At 49.5% G+C, this 18,014-nt stretch overlaps 1 protein-coding gene across 1 annotated transcript in view; it reads right to left on the minus strand.

Annotated features, from left to right (window-relative positions):
* Nucleotides 1-5,282: 5,282 nt before the first annotated feature.
* Nucleotides 5,283-18,014, minus strand: part of LOC104624775 — a gene marked incomplete at its 5' end in the record, with an annotated part of 38,618 nt that continues 25,886 nt past the window's right edge. The window contains one exon of the mRNA XM_010292225.1: nucleotides 5,283-5,411. Within this exon, the coding sequence (XP_010290527.1) occupies nucleotides 5,283-5,411 (129 nt within the window). The remainder of the gene's footprint in view (nucleotides 5,412-18,014) is intronic.

The following is an 18,014-nucleotide window of genomic DNA, read 5'->3' on the forward strand; positions in this document are numbered from 1 at the left end:
CACACTCACCTTGCCTTGGCATATGTAACCTATCTGTACATCCTCCATGCATTACTATCTGTGGACACCTGCGAACACACGGCCTCATTCATGCCGCTCCCCAGCACACGCTCTCCTGCCCATGCCCCAGATGCGCATCCACCAGCACCCGTCCTGCCAGGCCCGCGCTTGCTCGCATGCATGCCCGTTGCCTTTACTCCTCCAAGACTTCCTTCCACTTAAAAAATAAATAACATGCCATAGATATAAATGCCACAACCATATAAATGCCACTGTAAATGCACTCCATCACTATACGCCCACACTGTATCAGCACATGCCCCCTCCAACCTGATACACACCCTTGAATGCATTCTTCCACCCCATGTCTTGCCACAACATGCTATGCAGCTTCAGAAGGAGCAAGGGAAAGCCCTAAGTTGTTTGAAGGAAACGGTCTGTCCGGTTGGGAATTCTGCTTCACTGTTATTTGTGCGAAGTTGTGTTTCAGGGGTCTCCATCCAGCCTGGGGTGAGAACTCTGGCCCCAGCACTGCTGCTGATTTTGCGTGTTTTCCTAGTCAGCCTGGCAGAATCTAGGTAGGCAGACAGGCCAACACTCAGCACGCAGTTGGAAACGTGGTGGTAGGTGCGTTTTCCGAGCATCATCATGCTTTGTAGCACACAGATGGTGAGTGCGCCACAGGTGGGCTTCACATCGAGCCCTATCAAAGAAAGACCCGCGTGGGCGCAGAGCACCCCACTTGTGGGTAACTGTAAGAGTACAGAGATTTCTGCACAAATGAAAAATATAGACATAAATATAGATATCATGTGTGCATGCGTGTACGTACATATGGATAAGATAATGTTTGGACAACACAAGAAGAGCCAATCTTGTGTGCTGACTGCAAAGGGACTTGCCGAGTCTCAGGGTACACATGTAACAACCCACTTTGCCGCTGCCGTGAGCTTGGTTCCCCTTTGTTATTTTTGTAAGGCCACAGCATTAACCTAATTAATTTACTTTAATTGGAGAACAGTATTAGCCTAAACGGTCCCACTTAAATCACAGAGAAGCCATGGGTGGCCAAGCTCTTCAAACAGCCGCCTGTCCCCACTCACCCTCCTGCAGATGATTAACACGGCTGAGTTCAGCATGCCTTGGCACAACAGTCCTCCTCTCTTTGTTTTCTGCTCTGAAGGGAAACACCTGCACGTCTTCAAGTGCGATCAGCTCAGAGGAGAACAAAGATCTCAGAAGTTATGGGCTCCCCTACTGAGCCACAATCCAAACCTGGTGGGACGACTCACTCTGGAGCCGGGAGCTTCAGCAATTTGAAGGTCCTTAGGGACCTAGGCCAAGCTGACCATGCTTGCAGCACCCCTGCCCACTCCAGCAGTGGAGGAGGTGTTTGCACGAGGTGTTTTGCAGTGGAGGGTGCGGTGGCTACAGAAGACAACAGCTGAGCTCTCGTTTCCCTGGTTTCTGCTGATGGCTTCCTCAGTGGTCTTTGCCAAACCCTTGCCCTGTGCCAGGGTCTGGCATCCAAATGAGGCCAACCTCCTTAGCCTCCTTTGTCAGCTGCACTGGTAACTACAGCTGAAAAGTACCCCCTAAGATCTTCGTGAATACCACTAACCTGTTTTCTTTCAGCTTCAGAGTTGTGCCCATATTAAGGCTTACCATGTTTTAACACAAAAACTGCCCTGTTTTGTCATTAACTCAGAGGCCCACCTTGCAGGGAAAGACGAGGGATGGGCACGATTGAACTTAACCCAAACGCATGCTGCGCGCCCAGACTATAGCCCTGGGTGGAGTGGAAGCAGCTCTATGCCTCAGCTCACCCCGGCCGATTAGCTGACGGCACACCGCAAAGCTTCATACCTGCTTTCTGCCTGCTGTACTCTGGTTTCAGCGCGACAGTTGTCCGTACCTACAGTCGGGCCAGGACAAGGTCAACACATCCCTCTCTACGTGTTTATATACTTATAAACAAGCTTAACCTGGCAGAAGACCACAGATGATCAGGGTTTGTGGAGCCACAGCGGCCTCCGTGTTTTTCAATGGCATCTAGGGCCCCAAAGGTGGGTGCACCGAACAATCGGGCTGTTTTGGAAGAAACATCACAAAGATGAGAGAAAGGTACGAGGGCAAAGGGCTTGGGGGAGCCAGCAAGTCCACCTTACAACCCTTGGAAAACCGGCGAAGGCCAATTAACAATGAGCTGCAGCTGACAGAGGGGAGGATTTCAAGATAAGAGAGATGGCAGGAAGCCTAGAGAAGATTGGAGCTTGGAGGGAAGAGCAGAAAAGGCCTCCTGGGAATGAGCCTGAGTAGGGCTGCTAAGGGAAATTTTAAGCTAGTATCTCTCAGGGCACATGGGAAAAGGGGACATAGGTAATAGCCTTGTAAGATGCTGGTTAAGATATAGAGCTAGGAGTGTGGGGGTTAGACAGGAATTAGCTCAAGGAGATGGCAAGGGGTGGGGAACAAACACTCCAAGTACCTGAGAAGGGATTTTTAGAGCAAGATCTAGAGGAAAAGGTGAGCTAGAGTTACGCTATGGAGGAACACGAGTGCTCTGGCTGTGAGCAAAAAGGGCTGCTGAGAATCTTGGGATAGAGACATAAGACTTACTGAGGTTAAAATCATAAGCCAAAGACCAGCTGTGTGGTCACCCACCCTTCTGTTTTAGGGGAGACTTCCAGGCAGGTCACATTCAACCCACAAGCAATAAGCAGGTCACTCAAAAGCCAAAGCACTTTCTTGGTGAGGAAAGCACCAGTGAGGGCCAATACACCATACCAGGCCTAGCCTCAAAGGGAGCATCTGCACAAAGGAGCTCCTCTTATATGCAAAGAACCCAGTATTAATTTCAGAAAAGCTCATGCTAGTGTTTCCAAAACCATTCTCTCGCTTGGGATTTGGGAGTCCGTGGAATTGGCAGTGCTGTGTCGTAGCTCAGTCTACTCCATCCCCTCCTATATCCCTGCCCACAAACACCCGGAAGATGGCAAACACAGGAGACCCACCAGAGAAGTGAACACAGCAGCTACTACACTTTATTTCATTGCTGAGTTGTTTGCTGTTTTTAATTTTTCTTTCTGATTGAAAAAGAAAAGACAGAGAAAAGTTACAAAAGTACTAAAAGGCAACGATACCGGCAGGACGTCCCTGTTCCCTGCTCCCACCTGGGGAAGGCAGCCTGCCACACCCACGGGCTGGCAGAAACACGTTTCTGGGGCCGAGTACCTCAGCAGCTCTCACTGAGCAAAGCCTGGGAGCGCAGGGCCATGCAGGGGCTGCCACCCCAGCCGTATGCACGGGGAATGCACCTCTTCAGATGGGTACCAGGCTATGGCTGTCCCTTCTCCTGAGCACAGGGATTTTGTCCGAAGGGGCGATGCTTCCTGTCCTGCACTGGTCAGCTTGATCTGGCAGCAGTTAAAAAAGCCAAGGTGTGCCATCAAAACAGGTAAGCAGAGTCTCTATAGGGGCAGGAGGAATCAGCAGAGGAATTGGCCTCTGTCAGAAGGGACTTCTTGCAGGGAACCACAATGCTCTGCGCCAGAGGCACCTCATCAGCAAACCCAAGCAATCCCACATATCCGGTGCTGGTGCAGGGGGGTGGCCCAGCTGTGACAGTCTGGAGCCAAAGAGCAGGCAGAGATGGGGGAGCATCAGGACAGACAGCCCCTCACTGCCTTGCCCAGCTGCTCTGCCTGCCTGAATGAGAGGAGTTTGGGAAGGGAGAAGGGCAGGGTGGGGGATTCAGATCCCCAGGCCTAGACGGCCTTTGGGCTTTCCCAAAGGGTCTCAATGCAGGGCCTAGAAAGCACCAGTGAATGCTGGTTCGCTCTGTGGCCTCCTACTGACAGCTGGACTGACCATTAGCCTCATGCACTGAGTGGCAGATTTAAAAACAAAAGTTATTTTATGTTACTCACAATTGCTCCTCTTGATCCAGACAAGTAGTAAACTCCTTGCTCCCCCTTGCACCCAGCCAGATACAGGCTCAAGGTGGGGACCACCCAGACGGAGAGGTTACTCTCTACACAAGGTGCAGCAAGGGGAAATGCCTTGTTCCTCTGCCTCACCGAGAGAGGCGAGAGCTTGTCCCTTGCGCATACATGCCTGAAGGCCAGATCCCAGTCAAACTCCAGTGGTAGCAAGGCCTAGCACCATCCTAAGAGCCTTAGGACAGCCTATAGAAGAATGTCGCACAGTTTCACCCAAACTCCCCTCCTGTTTCTTCTACCACAGGTGGCCACAAAAGAAAGACCCCTTTCTCTCACTCCATGCTACATCTGGGAATACTTGTTTCACTGGTACAAGGGGGGAGGCCTGCATGAATTTAATAGCCAGCATAACAGGGGAATAGAAAGCTTGCTGGAGATACTAGATTTCGTTGGATCAGCATGTTAGGTCAGCAGGGTTCTGGGACAATGCTGTGGAGAAGTGCTACATATCCCAGAACACAGACAGCCTCAGCAGAGAAGAGACCCAAGAGCACACAGTCACTGCCCCAAGTTCTCTCTGATGATGCTGAGAGGACTGAGGGCAGAACACAGACTCTCTGTTCGAGAATTTTATTCTAACCCCTGACCTACAACCCTTTTCAACCCCATTTTAGACAACATCACTGAGCTGCCAGCAGACCAGCTGGAACATGCAGCTAGATTTGCCAGTTACCCGCTCCCACCTCCTTCTCCCAGGGTCTTCCACCCAAGAGAACTTGAAGTGAATTATAACATTTATAATTATAATGCAACTATAACAGTCTCAGAGAGGGATTTTCTTGCTTTCTAGGCAGCCCTGTATAGCGTCTGTCTCCAATCCTGAGATCACTTCTAAGTGGGAGGTGGGTCAGGTCTCTAGCAAAGCGCTGTAGACTCAGGTACTCTTGGGAAACTGACTGGGCTTGGTTTCACACCCTGATCACTCATCCCTGCTGCCACGTAGGCTATAGCCCTGAACCCCTCAGGGATATCTTCAACTACCACCACCCACATGTTTGACGCTGCCTTGGTGGCTGCCCTTGCAGTTTGTGAACCTGACTGGTTTGTTTTGCCCTGAAAGGCAAAAATCTCACCCTTTGCCACTATGCAGATATGGCGATGGTATGAAAACAGGCACTGCTGCAAAACCTTATGCTTCCTGATGCCAGAGAGGCTGTATTGCAAAGATGTGTCAACTCTCCCCTTCTGCTTCCACCCATCCCCTTGGGTATCACCACCTCCCCTTCTCACTGACAGGTAGGTGGCTGGTTGATAGTTCCTGAGGTTTTTGGAGAAACTCCTTCAGTAGGCACATGACGGTTCTTCCACTGGAGCTATTGGGCTCAGCGGCTTCAAGGTGCTGAGGGAACGGAAGGCAAAGGTGGATGGATCATACACAAAGTGGGACGGCAGGCAGCCTCCGTTGATGCTCTGCAGGGGAATAAAAAGAGGGACGAAGTCAGTGCTTATATAAGCTGCAAACAGTGAAGCTCTTGCTCAAGTGCTTTGTCACATCCCTCTCTGGTACAATTACACCTCTTTGAATGGGTGGTCATGCTTGTACATGGCACTAACATAAGCAGCGAAGTACTTTGCTCATTCCCTTGCTCCTACCCCTCAAGAGAAAAGCATGCACGCCCCCAAAGACTGAGGTCCCCAGGATCAATGTGACCAGGACCCATGGCACCTGTGGCCACTCAGGTAAGTGAAACAGGACATCTGTGACGCATTTAGAGTCCCAGAGTCAGAACAGCATGGCTGCCAGAAGGTATCACATGGTAAAGCTAAATTCAGATTCACTTGGCCTTTAGAACAGGGAGATAAACCAGGTCATCTCTGAAGACTCATTCTTCAGTTCTGTTTCTCAACAGCTCTCCAGTAAGGATTTACAAATTATCCTTTCTTAAATCTGTGAAGTCCCTGACACACTGAAACTCTCCAGAATTTTGGCTCCAGACTGCGCAGTTCAATGAGGCTGGGAGATGCTTGGAGCAAAAGATCCCACCTGAAGGCTGTACAGCCTGGTTTGTACCATGGCCAAAGACTATTCTCTCCCCTTTTGCTCCCAGTGTTCAGCACATGGTCAGAGCAGATCCAGAGTAAGGTGACCAGAGATACCTGCGCACTCCCTGCGCTGCGTGACAGGACAGAAATTATGTTCCCCGCTAGGCTGTGCTGGGACCCTGATCCCAGAAGAATTACAGTGCCAAAGAAGTGATCCCACTCTGTTAAATAGGAAGTGTTTTCCATTTACTGCTTGGCAACTTTGGTTCGTTTCTTTCCTTAAGCAAGCAGAAGCACCAGTGAAGCAGCTGCTTCACAGACACCCTTTGGCCAGGAGAGGAGGTCTCACTGCTCTGTGTGCCAGCAGAGTATTTAATCCTGCTCCTGCAGAGTTTATTCCCCAGGGACAGGTGTGAGCTACCAAGCGCCACATGCTGGAGAGTTCAACAGCTCAGAAACTCATGCAAGTGTCCCCTACCCTCATCTCTCTCCCATCACTGCTGGGAAGGGCTTTACCATTGTTTTCATGGAGGTTGGAAAAAGCCCAGTGAGAATAGATCTGGCCTGGGGCTCTGGTGTTATGTGCCTCCCTGCTGCCTCTTCTAGGCCTTTCCTAGCAAGATCCATGGTTTCCGTAGCTCAGCCTGCACTAAGGGACTGTTCCTCAAAGAATTAGGCTTTTTATGAACAATTGCCAACTCTGCTGTCTCCTCTAAGACAGAGGTTCATTTTGGCACTTCAAAGTCGGGTCTATCAGACAGCTGCAGCCACGTACCAAAAGGGCAAGGTAGATGTTCTGATGCCACCTGCCTCTGTCCTGGCTGGGTTTTAACTTGTCATCACAGGACAAGCACATGCAACTTTTCCTAGAAAGCTGCTCAAACGGTCAGGCTTACCTTAACAGTCATGCCAAATTGGAGAGCGTGCTACAGAAGTGTCCAAGCCAGACCACAGGTGCTGCAGTCACTGCAGCAGGATCTGATAGCCTTTGCCTCCAGGGTCTTGGTCACAGCTCAGCCCCATGGGGCAGCCTTCATGTCAGAAAGGGCCTCTTTAAAAGCCAGTGTGGGCAGCATGTTCCTGCCTAGTTGGTACCTCCTCTGCAAATTAAGATGGGCACTTGAGAATGGAAAATGCCAACATGGTGCTTGGCATCAACTAAATCTGGAGTTTCAGCCAGCAAATCATGCCCTGCTACATCCCCCTGACACCTTGGCCAGCAGCACAAGAAACAAGAGAGGCAGATTTAAGGGCCTTTACTCAATAGCCACCTGCTGTGGGGTTGTATATGGTGTGTGCTCTGGCAAGCCTCAGAGCTGGAGGGTAACATAGCAACCCCTATTCAAAGCTAAGGGGCAGAATAAATCAGCACATTTGTCCTTCTCCAGAGCAGAGAAGGTCCCCTGCCAGTGCCAGGAGGGAACGGGAACAAAGAACCTGGCAGTCCCCTCCATTTTGAAATGCCAAACAGGATTAGGGAAGGCAGCTGAATCAGTTCATTTCTGGCAGACAGCAGATGGAGAAGAGGCTGGGGAAACACAGGTCCAGAGGACAGACAAAAGTCATCCACAAAACTCACCAGGCTTTGGGTGGGAAGGCACCCTGGGATTTTTCTCTGGGCCTTCTGCTGGGGTCAATGAGTGGGACAGAGAGCCTTCCCAGGGCACCACAAGGGAGACGGGCACAGGAAAAGGGCTGAGGCAAAGGACATGGATGTGAGAAGACACAGAAGCATGCAAAGATTCACGGGTGGTCAGGTAGCTGCAAGTAAAGATGAAACTGCACCTAAGCCTGCCTCTTCATCATGGAACTTCTCAAGCTGTGACAAGATGCTGGCTAGCTTTCAAAAGCACAGCCACTGCAACAGCAGGTGAGGGCAGGGTGAGAAGGGCCCTGTGTCCAACTGTAGGCAGTAACAGGAGAGGCAGTAATGCAACTGCCCTCATTCATGGGAATACCCTGACTGATCTGGAGTCATCTGTAACACTGAGCAGTACAGGCCTGTCTTGCACCTACTCCATGAGGGGCAGCACCTCTGCTAGGGACCTTGCTGGAAGAAAGGGCGAGCACCGGCACCAAAGCACTCCACTCTCTTCTTGCAGATCATGTTTTCTTCGGAGCTTGCATTCTGCTCTACGGATGACCAGGCCTGATCTGGCTTAGTCCACGACACCATTTGGGATCACAGCATGTGACGGTCTGGCTCTGATGAGTAGCACAAGGCAAAGCCCTGTAGATGTATTCCCAGAAAGGAGATGGATAGGGCCAGCTGCCAGAGAGGGGAACACGTTCCTATTGCCTTGTCACTTGGGCCAGCTGCCTCTTTGTAGTCTGGGCAAGTGTCCTAGCCAGCCTGCCCATCCCCTTGGGTGCCCAGCACCAGCCTACAACACCTAGACATTGCTTTGACTAAGGAAGGCTGTTAGAATTGCTGCTACTGCAGCAGGCCCCCGAGGAGCTTGCCACAAACCTGCCTGACAGCTCCTGCTGAGCAACCCCAGGCCAGCTCCTGCAGAGTCTCCTCAGAGCACAAACACTCCAGGCTTGACATTAAAGGCTGGTGTGTTCAGTCTAATGGCATTGAGGCAGTTGGATAACTTGCACAGAATGGAGCCTAATATGGGCCCTGCACTAATGGCAATCATTAACTAGAGCCCTCAATTTGTTAAGCAATGTATTTACACAGCTGGAGAACAGCCTGAGATACAAGCACTCAGTTACCAGCAGGAGGGCGCACACACTCGGATGCACGCTCTGTCACCCACACCCATGCTCCCTTGCACACACTCCCACACACCTCAGATTCTCCCCAGTACACATGCCCTTCCCTGGTCACTTGTCCACACCCCTCCATGCACACACAGACCTCCTCCCGACTTGAAAGACTGCAAGGAGAGCTGTCCCTGCTCATACAAATCTTGTCTACTCACATCATAATTCAAGCCAACCAGGGCTCAAACCCCACCAGCATGCAGGGGACAGTCCAAGGGAGCACAGCTCATCACTTGCTTGTACAACAGCCTGGAGCAGAAGGTAGTTTCAGTACCCGCAGACATCCATGCTGCCTCATTGCATGCCTCATTTGATTTAGATGAGCTCTTAAGGGAGTTAGCTTGTGTTAACAAGTTTTAAGCAACTACACGCAAACCGCCTCGGTCACAGAGACTTGTCAGCATGCACCCAGACACGCACTACTTCCCTTATATATTCATGCCTATGTACACATTCTTGCAAACCTGCACTGTGGTCACCAATCGCATTATCACCATTAAATACAGGTGGTAAATAAGCAACTAGGCTTGAAACATATCTGAAACACATTAACAAAGCAGCACACCTAAAGATGGTACAGATAGCAAATGGATGTAGGTGCCTCAAAGACAACTAGCAAGATTGAACAACACAGAAAAAAATGCACAATTTCTATCAAATTAGCACCCCTCAGAAAACAGAGAAATGGGCAACTGCTCCGTAAATCCATCTGTAACACAACTGTATGTTTCAACAAGGAAAAACATAGGAGGAAGATAAACAGATAAAGGATAAATCTACTAATACAAACCCACATTCCTCCTAGAAACTCATCCTTTACCCCTATTAAGTCTGGTAAAATACCCCAAATGTAGATTTTGAAATAATATAATTTTGGACTCATGACTCCACAGAAACATGGTTCTCTTCTTCAGACAAAGCAAAGGCAAGCAGATCTTCAAGTGTACTTTCAGCTGTAGGAATGACAATCCCCACAGGAGGGGGGAAATGAAGGTACCTAACACAACAATGTCTTAGAAGGGAGTGGTGTGCTAGGGGTGATAAGAAACTAAGCCCTGCTTAATACTCTTTGGTCCCCTTTCATAAGAGCTCCAATACCCTGTCGGGATTCAAAATTGGAATCAGCTTGTGCACTCTGCCAACCCATCCCCTAACAAGGGCCAATCGAGCACAGGAGTCCCTTCTTTCCTACCCTTGGGCCCTGGCAGTTGGGAAACGCCACTGAGCTCCATTGAAAGGATGCTGCCTTCCAGTGGTGGATGCCTCTCAGTGGTGGGTGAATGATCCCTTTGCAGTCTGTAGACTCACTTGTTAAAAGTCCTTTGGGATGAAAGGCACCATGTAATTGCAAGTTGTAAAGGCGCATCCGATTCCCACCACCACCCTGTGTGGAAAGGAATAAATCCCCAGAAGAGCCTTGGCAAAGACAGACGCCTGCCTGCAACGCTGCTTGTTTGTGAGACAGCTGCCTTGCCCAGGAGTGGCTGGAGCCAGAGGTAGTGTCAATATTCAGGCAGGGCACAGAGAGACTAAAGGCTGTCAGACTCCACAGTGGAGCATTTACAGGTACACGGCTTTTAATTCCACTTTGTCCTCCTCTCACCCCTGCCAGGTGATTAGAAAAGAAACTGGTGACACTTCAACTTTGATGTGTGAAACCATCAGCTGTGAGCAAGGGAAGGGGACCCTCACACCTGCTCCTAGCTACATCTGTAATTCCAGACACAGTCCTAACCAAGCTACTTCCATCATCTGTGCCTCAGTTTCTCCTGCATATAATATGTACACCACAGTCAGGCAGCCAGGATGAACTAACATGGAGGTATTGTGACCTTCTGATGAAAGGTGATTTCCTTTCAATTACAATCTCCCTTCAGGCAGTTTTCAAGAAATGGTCGCTGACAAGCAGGACCAGCTCCTCCAGTGGAGCAGCAATTCACATTTAACTGCTCCTTCATTAACTCCAACAGGACCTCTGACAATTTATTCCAGTCATATTTATTCATAGACCTGAAGCAGCTCAAAGAGTAACTTTTCAAAGGCAAACCCCTTCCCCTCCTGAAAGTCTCTCCTCCACCCCCAGGTTCATGTGCAGTTTAATTTCAGGGTATAGCTAAAAGATAGATGATGATAGAACTTCATTTTAAGACTACTCTTCTCCCTCCTCTTCCAAGAAAAGGAAAGATCAACTCCAAAACCTGCTTTGACAAGGAAAACAAAACTTTGCAGTTAGCACCATTTTTCTGCGTTCTCCATTACCCTTCCCTAAAAGGCTGAAAGGCCTGTCTTCCTCCACCAATGTAAGGCTGCCTAACACCTACTTCCTTCTATGCAGCCCCATTGCAAAGACCAATTCAATAGTTTACAGATACATCACCATTCCTCTTAGGAAAAAAAATTAAAAAAACTCTATCAAACATTTGCAAATGTGTGTGCAGAGTTGTCAGCAACTACCAGACTGAGAGAGGTGCCACCAGACAGACAACACTGAACTTTTTTGGAAGGTACTTCAAAGGGCCTAGCAGATGCTTGCTGGTCACTTGCCCAAAAACAGAAATAGGCCAGTTTCAGATACGGGTCCTTGCTGGCACCAGTGTAATAAGCCTTTCTTCCCCTCTCTCACGTGTCTTTGAGATGTGTCTTTGAGAAAGCTGACTGCAAGCTTTGATTTTGCCCATCTGACAATCTGAAGGAAGGAGGCTACACAATGAAAAGGGACAGATGGGTCGTTCAGAGGGGCAGGCTGTCACTGCTCCCTGGCCAACTTGGGGAACTCGCCATTCCAGGGTCCCAGTGAAGGTCATGCTCTGAAGGCCACACAAGCTCTTAGGAACAAGTGAATGAACCCACATCCCCCTACTAGTGAGCTGTGTCTTGTCTCCACTTTCTCCCCTTCTGACACAAAATGGCCCATGCTTCCCTGCACTCACCTGCAGCAGTTCCTGCACACACCCCAGGGTCTGTGTGTGCCTGAGCAGGAGGATGAGCAGACACAAGAGGAGCTCCAAGCAAGCACAGACACAGGCAAGGCAGGATCTGGCCCTAAATCTCTCAACTACATCCAGGTAGAGTCCTTAGCAGTTTCAGTCTGTACACAAGTAACACTATCTTGCCTTCTTCCTTCCCACTTTCCCCTTTCCAGCATTCCCTGCGTGGCAGGAACATCCTCCCTCCCAAGGGATCACAGCCAGCTGCCCTCACGGTCCTCCTCCCTTCAGGCCAGGAATCCCAGGTACCATGATTCTCACAGAGCTGGCATGTGGTGTGTACTTGGGCATGTGCAGCTTCCAGTTTGCGTGAGGCCAGGGCAAGCTGATTCCTTCCAGCCAGGCAAGCTGGCACAGAGCAGCACGCTGTTTTCAACTTAGAGGGAACCCAAATTAAAACTGCAAAGTGAGTATTAATTACCCTGGCATGAGCAGGCTGTGAACACATGCTGACACAGTGCGCTTGCCCCTGGACAAACCGCCCCAGCCATGGAAGCCAAGCGCAGGAAGTGGGTGTATTATGGGAGAGGTGTGTGGGAAAAGAAGATTGCAGCTCTGGGGACTAGGAGAGGGAATGGGTGCCAGGTTCCCATAGACACGCGAACAAAGTGGAGCAGGGAGCAACTGCAGTGGGCCTGGATGCGGTGGTAAAAGACGTGCCTGACCTGCCATCTTGGCCTTGAAGCTCTGCCAGAAAACGTGGCAAAGCTGCTGTGACCCTCTGCCATCCTAGCTCGCTCTCTCTGTTCCATCACCCAGGTATGACCCAGAAGTTACCAAATCTGTCCTTCTCTCCCAGGGAAACATGTCTTGTCAATTCCCAGCCCCTTGAACCATGGCACCACCAGCCACAGCCACCACCACCACACAGGACTATCCAAGGAGCAGCCGGTCACTGGGCTGCACCTCAGTCCTAACCTCCTTTCTACCCCTACCCACCCTCCCATTCTTAAGCCAGACCCACAACCCATACCAGACCACAAAGCAAGGACAGCCTTGAAAATAGGGTGTCAGCCTCCTGACTCACCAGCCACTCACTACTTCCATGGTGCTGTCTAGATTACAGAGCTCTTGGATATTCCACAACATCTATTCTGCAAGCACTTACATGATTTAATGGGTGCAAGGGCATACATGGCAGGAATTTATGAAAAGCAGGCAGCAATAAAAATTCTTTTCTTTAAGGAAGCAGAAGAGAGAGACATGACAGTCCCACTTCTGGCTGCTATGGACTGGGTAGTCCTTTTGGATACCCACCTACCAGGCTGGATAGCCTTTGCCATGAAATCCAATAAAAGCAATGCTATATAAAACACTGTCTAGAGCCAGATGTTTGGGATAGAGGCATTCGCACCTTGGCTACACTGGATCCTTCCCCACACTGAGGAAACTTTGGACAAAGTCTTTTGTCAGGAATTATTCTGACCAAGGGCTGGGGTTCTCCAGGGCCAGCTCTCACTGCACAGAGACCTTCAGCAGGCAGCTCAGTGGCTGGGTTGGGAACAGCATGGGGGGAGCTAGTTTCCCCAACAAGCAAATGAATATTTGTGCTCTCACTTAGCAGAGGACCTTCTCCATTTTGCTCAGCAGAGACGTTCCCATCAACAGGGGACAAGAGCCTGCCTAGGGAACTGGAGTGCTAAAATCTCCATGAAGGGATGAGGGGCCTCTGCCCAGAAAGTAACCCAAGGATGCAACTGGCCAGGGAGACGAGTCTCCCTTGTTGCTTCTAAAGGGCAGGTTTGGGTTTAGGCACTCAATCATATACTAAAGATAACCAGGAGGGCTTGACAAACTGTTAGCAAGCTGCAGCTTGGGATCTCTGCTGCCCGAGATGTCAGAGCTGTTTAGACTGCATGATATGGTATAAATAAAGACAAAGCTCAAGGAATGTGGTTTGAAGATCAAAGCCCAGACTCATTCTCCTCACACTGTCTCTCTTCAGGCAAGTCACATTCTCTGCTGGTTTCTCAGTTTAACTCACTCCGAAATTGCAATCATGATATTCATCTGCCTCTGGGATGCTATATTTAGCAATGCTTGCAAAGTACATTGGGAGTCTGTGATGGCAGGGGCAACATATGTGTGTATATATATGTATGTACACACACACAGAGTCCTCTGATTTTTTTTTTTTTTTTTTTTTTTGTAGAAATCTTCGCTTCTTGCTGTGCAGCCAGAACCAGAGGTTTGCACCAATACAGCTCTGTCACCTAGTATGCCTTGCATTTGTGAATAGCTCAGGCATCTGCCAAGAAGGCTCAGACCAACATATCTCCAAGCTGAAAAGGTTCCTTGTTATAGGAGAAGAAAACCCAGCATGTTTCTGCAATGGCCTTTAGGATGCAGATGGCAGAGATAAGAGACAGGGAAGTCATTCCAGGGATCTGGCCCCTGTCCAAGCAGAAGGCGTTCTCAACATCAATAAGATCAAGGCAACAGTACAAGAGGTTTATGTTCCGATTTAAAATTCTTATTTTTACATAGCAAACCCCATCTCTCTGATCAGCCAAGTTATCAGATTGGCCTTAAAATCCTTACTCCCTCTCTGCCTGCCCCAACAAGAGATACCTTGAGATACTTCTTGAGATACCCAGGGGCTTGCCAGTTGTGTCTTCAACCCACCTACTGCTGCTGAGATAAGCCCAGCTCCACCAGATCCTATTTAGAGACTTCATGCAGGAGTGAAGGAAGAACAAGAACAGGACTAGACTACAGACTTGTAACCCTCATCCCAAGAGGTCCTGGAGAACTGAAGACTTGTAGCATTACACAAAGACTCTGGAAGATGGGTCTCTGCATTCACAGCTGGCTACAGCCAAGCAAACCTGGTCCAGGGCAGAGGCAGTCACACCCTGCGAGCACGTGCGCGTACAGTCATCCTCCTTCCAGCGCTAAAGAAGTGTCTCCACACAACACACGACTGCACCACGCAAACATGCTCTGGATGCTAAAACACCCACACGCATGTGTGCACTCCTCTTACCCACACCTGTCTGCACAGACACATTGTCTACCTCGCTGTAGACAACGGGTCCAATTTACCCCTCACCTTGCACTGACACGTGTTATGCTACATGTATCTATTATGCACAAATTCATACTCCATACACATGCTGTCACCTCCAATTAATTTCTGCTTACCTGCCCGCATGTGCTGATCCTCCTAATTCCATTATCCTTCAATGCGGGGGGGGAGAGAAGTGAGATTTTTTTTTTTTTTAAATATTATTTTCTCTTCACTGTAGGCCCTGAGCTCTCACAGCTGCTATTCCTGAAAACACTTCAAACACGACTGAGCTGATGCACATTTGGGAAGTTTATTAATGTCTCTGCCTTAATCTGTCCATGTTCTTAGACTTGTCACATCACTGTCCCATCATCCCACTTAAGAAGAACTGCTGAGCAAGTGGAAAGGCTGTAGCCTAACACCACCTGAGCTGGCCTATGGGAAGCTGAAGCACAGGGAACAACAACAAGGTGGTACCTTAATGTTAAATCAACAAGTGGAGAAGCAAAACCCAGCCCAGGTCACCTGCTTGAGAAAGACTCCCAAGGACCATGAACATTTCCAAGGGCTGAAACTGTGTTTCAGCACCAGAGGGCAAAGACACTGCCCCCTCCATCTCACCGTCCCATGGGACACACTTCCACTGGAAAAGGGAAGACGACCATAGCTGGGATGATGCATGAGAGCACCACCTTGCACCCTCACATGCCAGCAAAGCCCAGAGATGTCAAGGCAACCAAAATATCAGTCAGCAGGAGGGTATTTTTAAAAGCACGCATTATCTCACAACCACGAGACATTGACCTCAACAAGAAGAGTATGAAAATGCCTCATTGATGTTACCAGCAAGTCACTGTCATCATTGTCCTTGCACAGGAGGGAATGAGCATAATCCTTTCTCCTTCAAGCTATTCAGCAGCAGGAGGAATAGAGGGAGAAAGCAGGGTTCCTTCCTTCAAACCCCTGGCATAAACCATTAGGTAGCCTGCCTGCTCCTCAGATCAGTTCACTCACTGCATCTCCACCCAGCTGTACGCTGCCTGGATGCCGCTGCCCACCTCAGTTCAGAAGGAGACTACATGCTCTTTACCTATTCTGAAACAGGAGCCCTTGTGCATCAGGGCTTCTCAGGGTGACAGCAACACAAGCAAACTGGTTCACATGGTAATATTTCCTGCTCAGACACGCAGACAGCTGCATGGTTCCTCCTGTAACCAGGCGGTTACATCAACCAATTTGCTATGAGAGATCTCTTAATTACTTCCGCCCTCACCACAATGGCAAAGTCCCAACACTGAACCTGTGTCACCAGACCCTCAGCAACAGAGAACCAAGCCTCTCATCTTGCCTCCTGCTACCTTCCTTTGCAAAAGGCCACATATAGCAGGGCCTCAGAATAGCCTTCCCAAGTGAACTAAGGTCCCTGGTGTGCTCTGACTCCATTACTAAGTGCTGGGCAAGAGCCAGAAATCACAGAATGATTGAGGTTGGCAGGCACCTCTAGAGATAGTCTAGTTCAACCCTGCTCCTTGGAGCGGGGTCAGCAAGAACATGTTGCCCAAGACCATGTCCTGGCATACTTTGAATATCTCCATGGACAGCGACTCCACAATTTCTCTGGGCAACTTGAAATTCCTCTGTTTCAACTTGTGCCCGTTACGTCTTGTCCTGCTGCTGAGCAACACTAAGAAGGAACTCCATGCCAACCATGTCTTACTAGCTTTATTGAGGCTTCCCTTTAGATGATGAGAGCACAGCGTTGTCCTTCAGAGGAATCAACCTCTCTCAGCTGCTTCCAGAGCCGAGGCATCTCGGCAAGGTATTCTGACAGGGACCTGCTGCCTCCTTTCTAAGCTAGGTACACAAAAGTGGGCACTCAGAATCACTTGAAAAATGGAAGCAAAAAGCTCCTTTACCTAACAGTTCTGCCACTATGACAGACCAACAACAGACTACGAAGTACCATATGCTGTTGTCATGGAAACCACATGAACACTTCAGGTAGAGATGCACTGTCCCAACTCAGCAAGGTTGGCCACAGAAGCGTGGATTCTGTGCCATCTGTCAGAAGGATGTGCTCTCAGTTTCTACTGTTTATTTTAGTATGAGTTGACACGGGCTCAGCAGGGAGCAAAGGGATAATTCTGCCTCTCATTCTCCAGGGGCACAGGAATAAGCTGCAGTAATGAGCTCAAGGTGTCAGGGGAAACAGCCCCACCGAAGTGTCGCTGAAACCCCAGGGACTGCAGGACTGCCACACCAAGCAGCTACAGTCCAGGGACACCCAGAAAAAACAGTGAAAGCACATGGCACAAGTTGTGCTGAAACATTACAGCAGGATTAGACTGTTGGTAGGTCTGAAGGACAAGCACAGTCTGGGGAGAGCTCATGGGGCACAGGAGGAGACAGCTCTGCTGAAAACAATCCGGGCAGGAGCACAAGAGAATACATAACAGATAAGGATTAACTGTGCAATCAGAAGTATCAGGTCATTTTGAGGCTGCTAGAAGACATATGAGGAGTTGGAGAAATACTACCCAGTTCTGCACAAGGCTCTAGCCAGACCTACCTGCTCTCCCTCCTCTCGAACAAAGCAGTGATGGGCAGGGGCACCCAACAGCACGCCCATAAACGGTAGCACTTCTGGGTATACAAAGGCATCAGTCCCATTTCCTGCTGGGCAAGGTGCAGACCCTGAAGGATCCTGATCTGCTATTCATCTCTCTTGCAAGGCATCATTGCTACAGTGAAAGTAGTAGTTTTATCACAAAGAACATCCGTTTTCTTCACCCTGACCTGTTTTTTGCCTTTGTATCACAAACATGTGGAGGATCATACAAGGCTCAGTGGACTGAGGAATTTGTTTTGGCTGCAATGTGCAAGGTCACACATATACCTCCCGCAGCTCCATACAGCACTGACCAAAAGACAGGGTACCCCCCCAAAGGAGACAGGCTGGCTGAAAAGTCAGGGGATGAGGCACCGGGGCATCCATGAAAATAAAGACTCAGAGGTACAGGCACCACAAACTACAAGCAGGAGACTTGAGCAAACCTAGCCCTGCTAGGTGTGTGTGTGCTCAAGAACAGGAGGTGCTCAGACACTGCAGTCTTATCCCAGCTACAAAGCCATCCAAGCAATCTAGCTTTTTCATCTGCCATCATCCAGTCCCTCATCTCATGCAGTTCTGCAGATGCCAGTGCACCATGCAGGTGTAGTCCCTTTTCTGCATCTATCTACCAGTACCTCTCACCCCTGCTG

The sequence above is a fragment of the Phaethon lepturus genome, unplaced genomic scaffold, assembly GCF_000687285.1.
Source record: "Phaethon lepturus isolate BGI_N335 unplaced genomic scaffold, ASM68728v1 scaffold14358, whole genome shotgun sequence".
Classification (NCBI taxonomy): Eukaryota; Metazoa; Chordata; class Aves; order Phaethontiformes; family Phaethontidae; genus Phaethon; species Phaethon lepturus.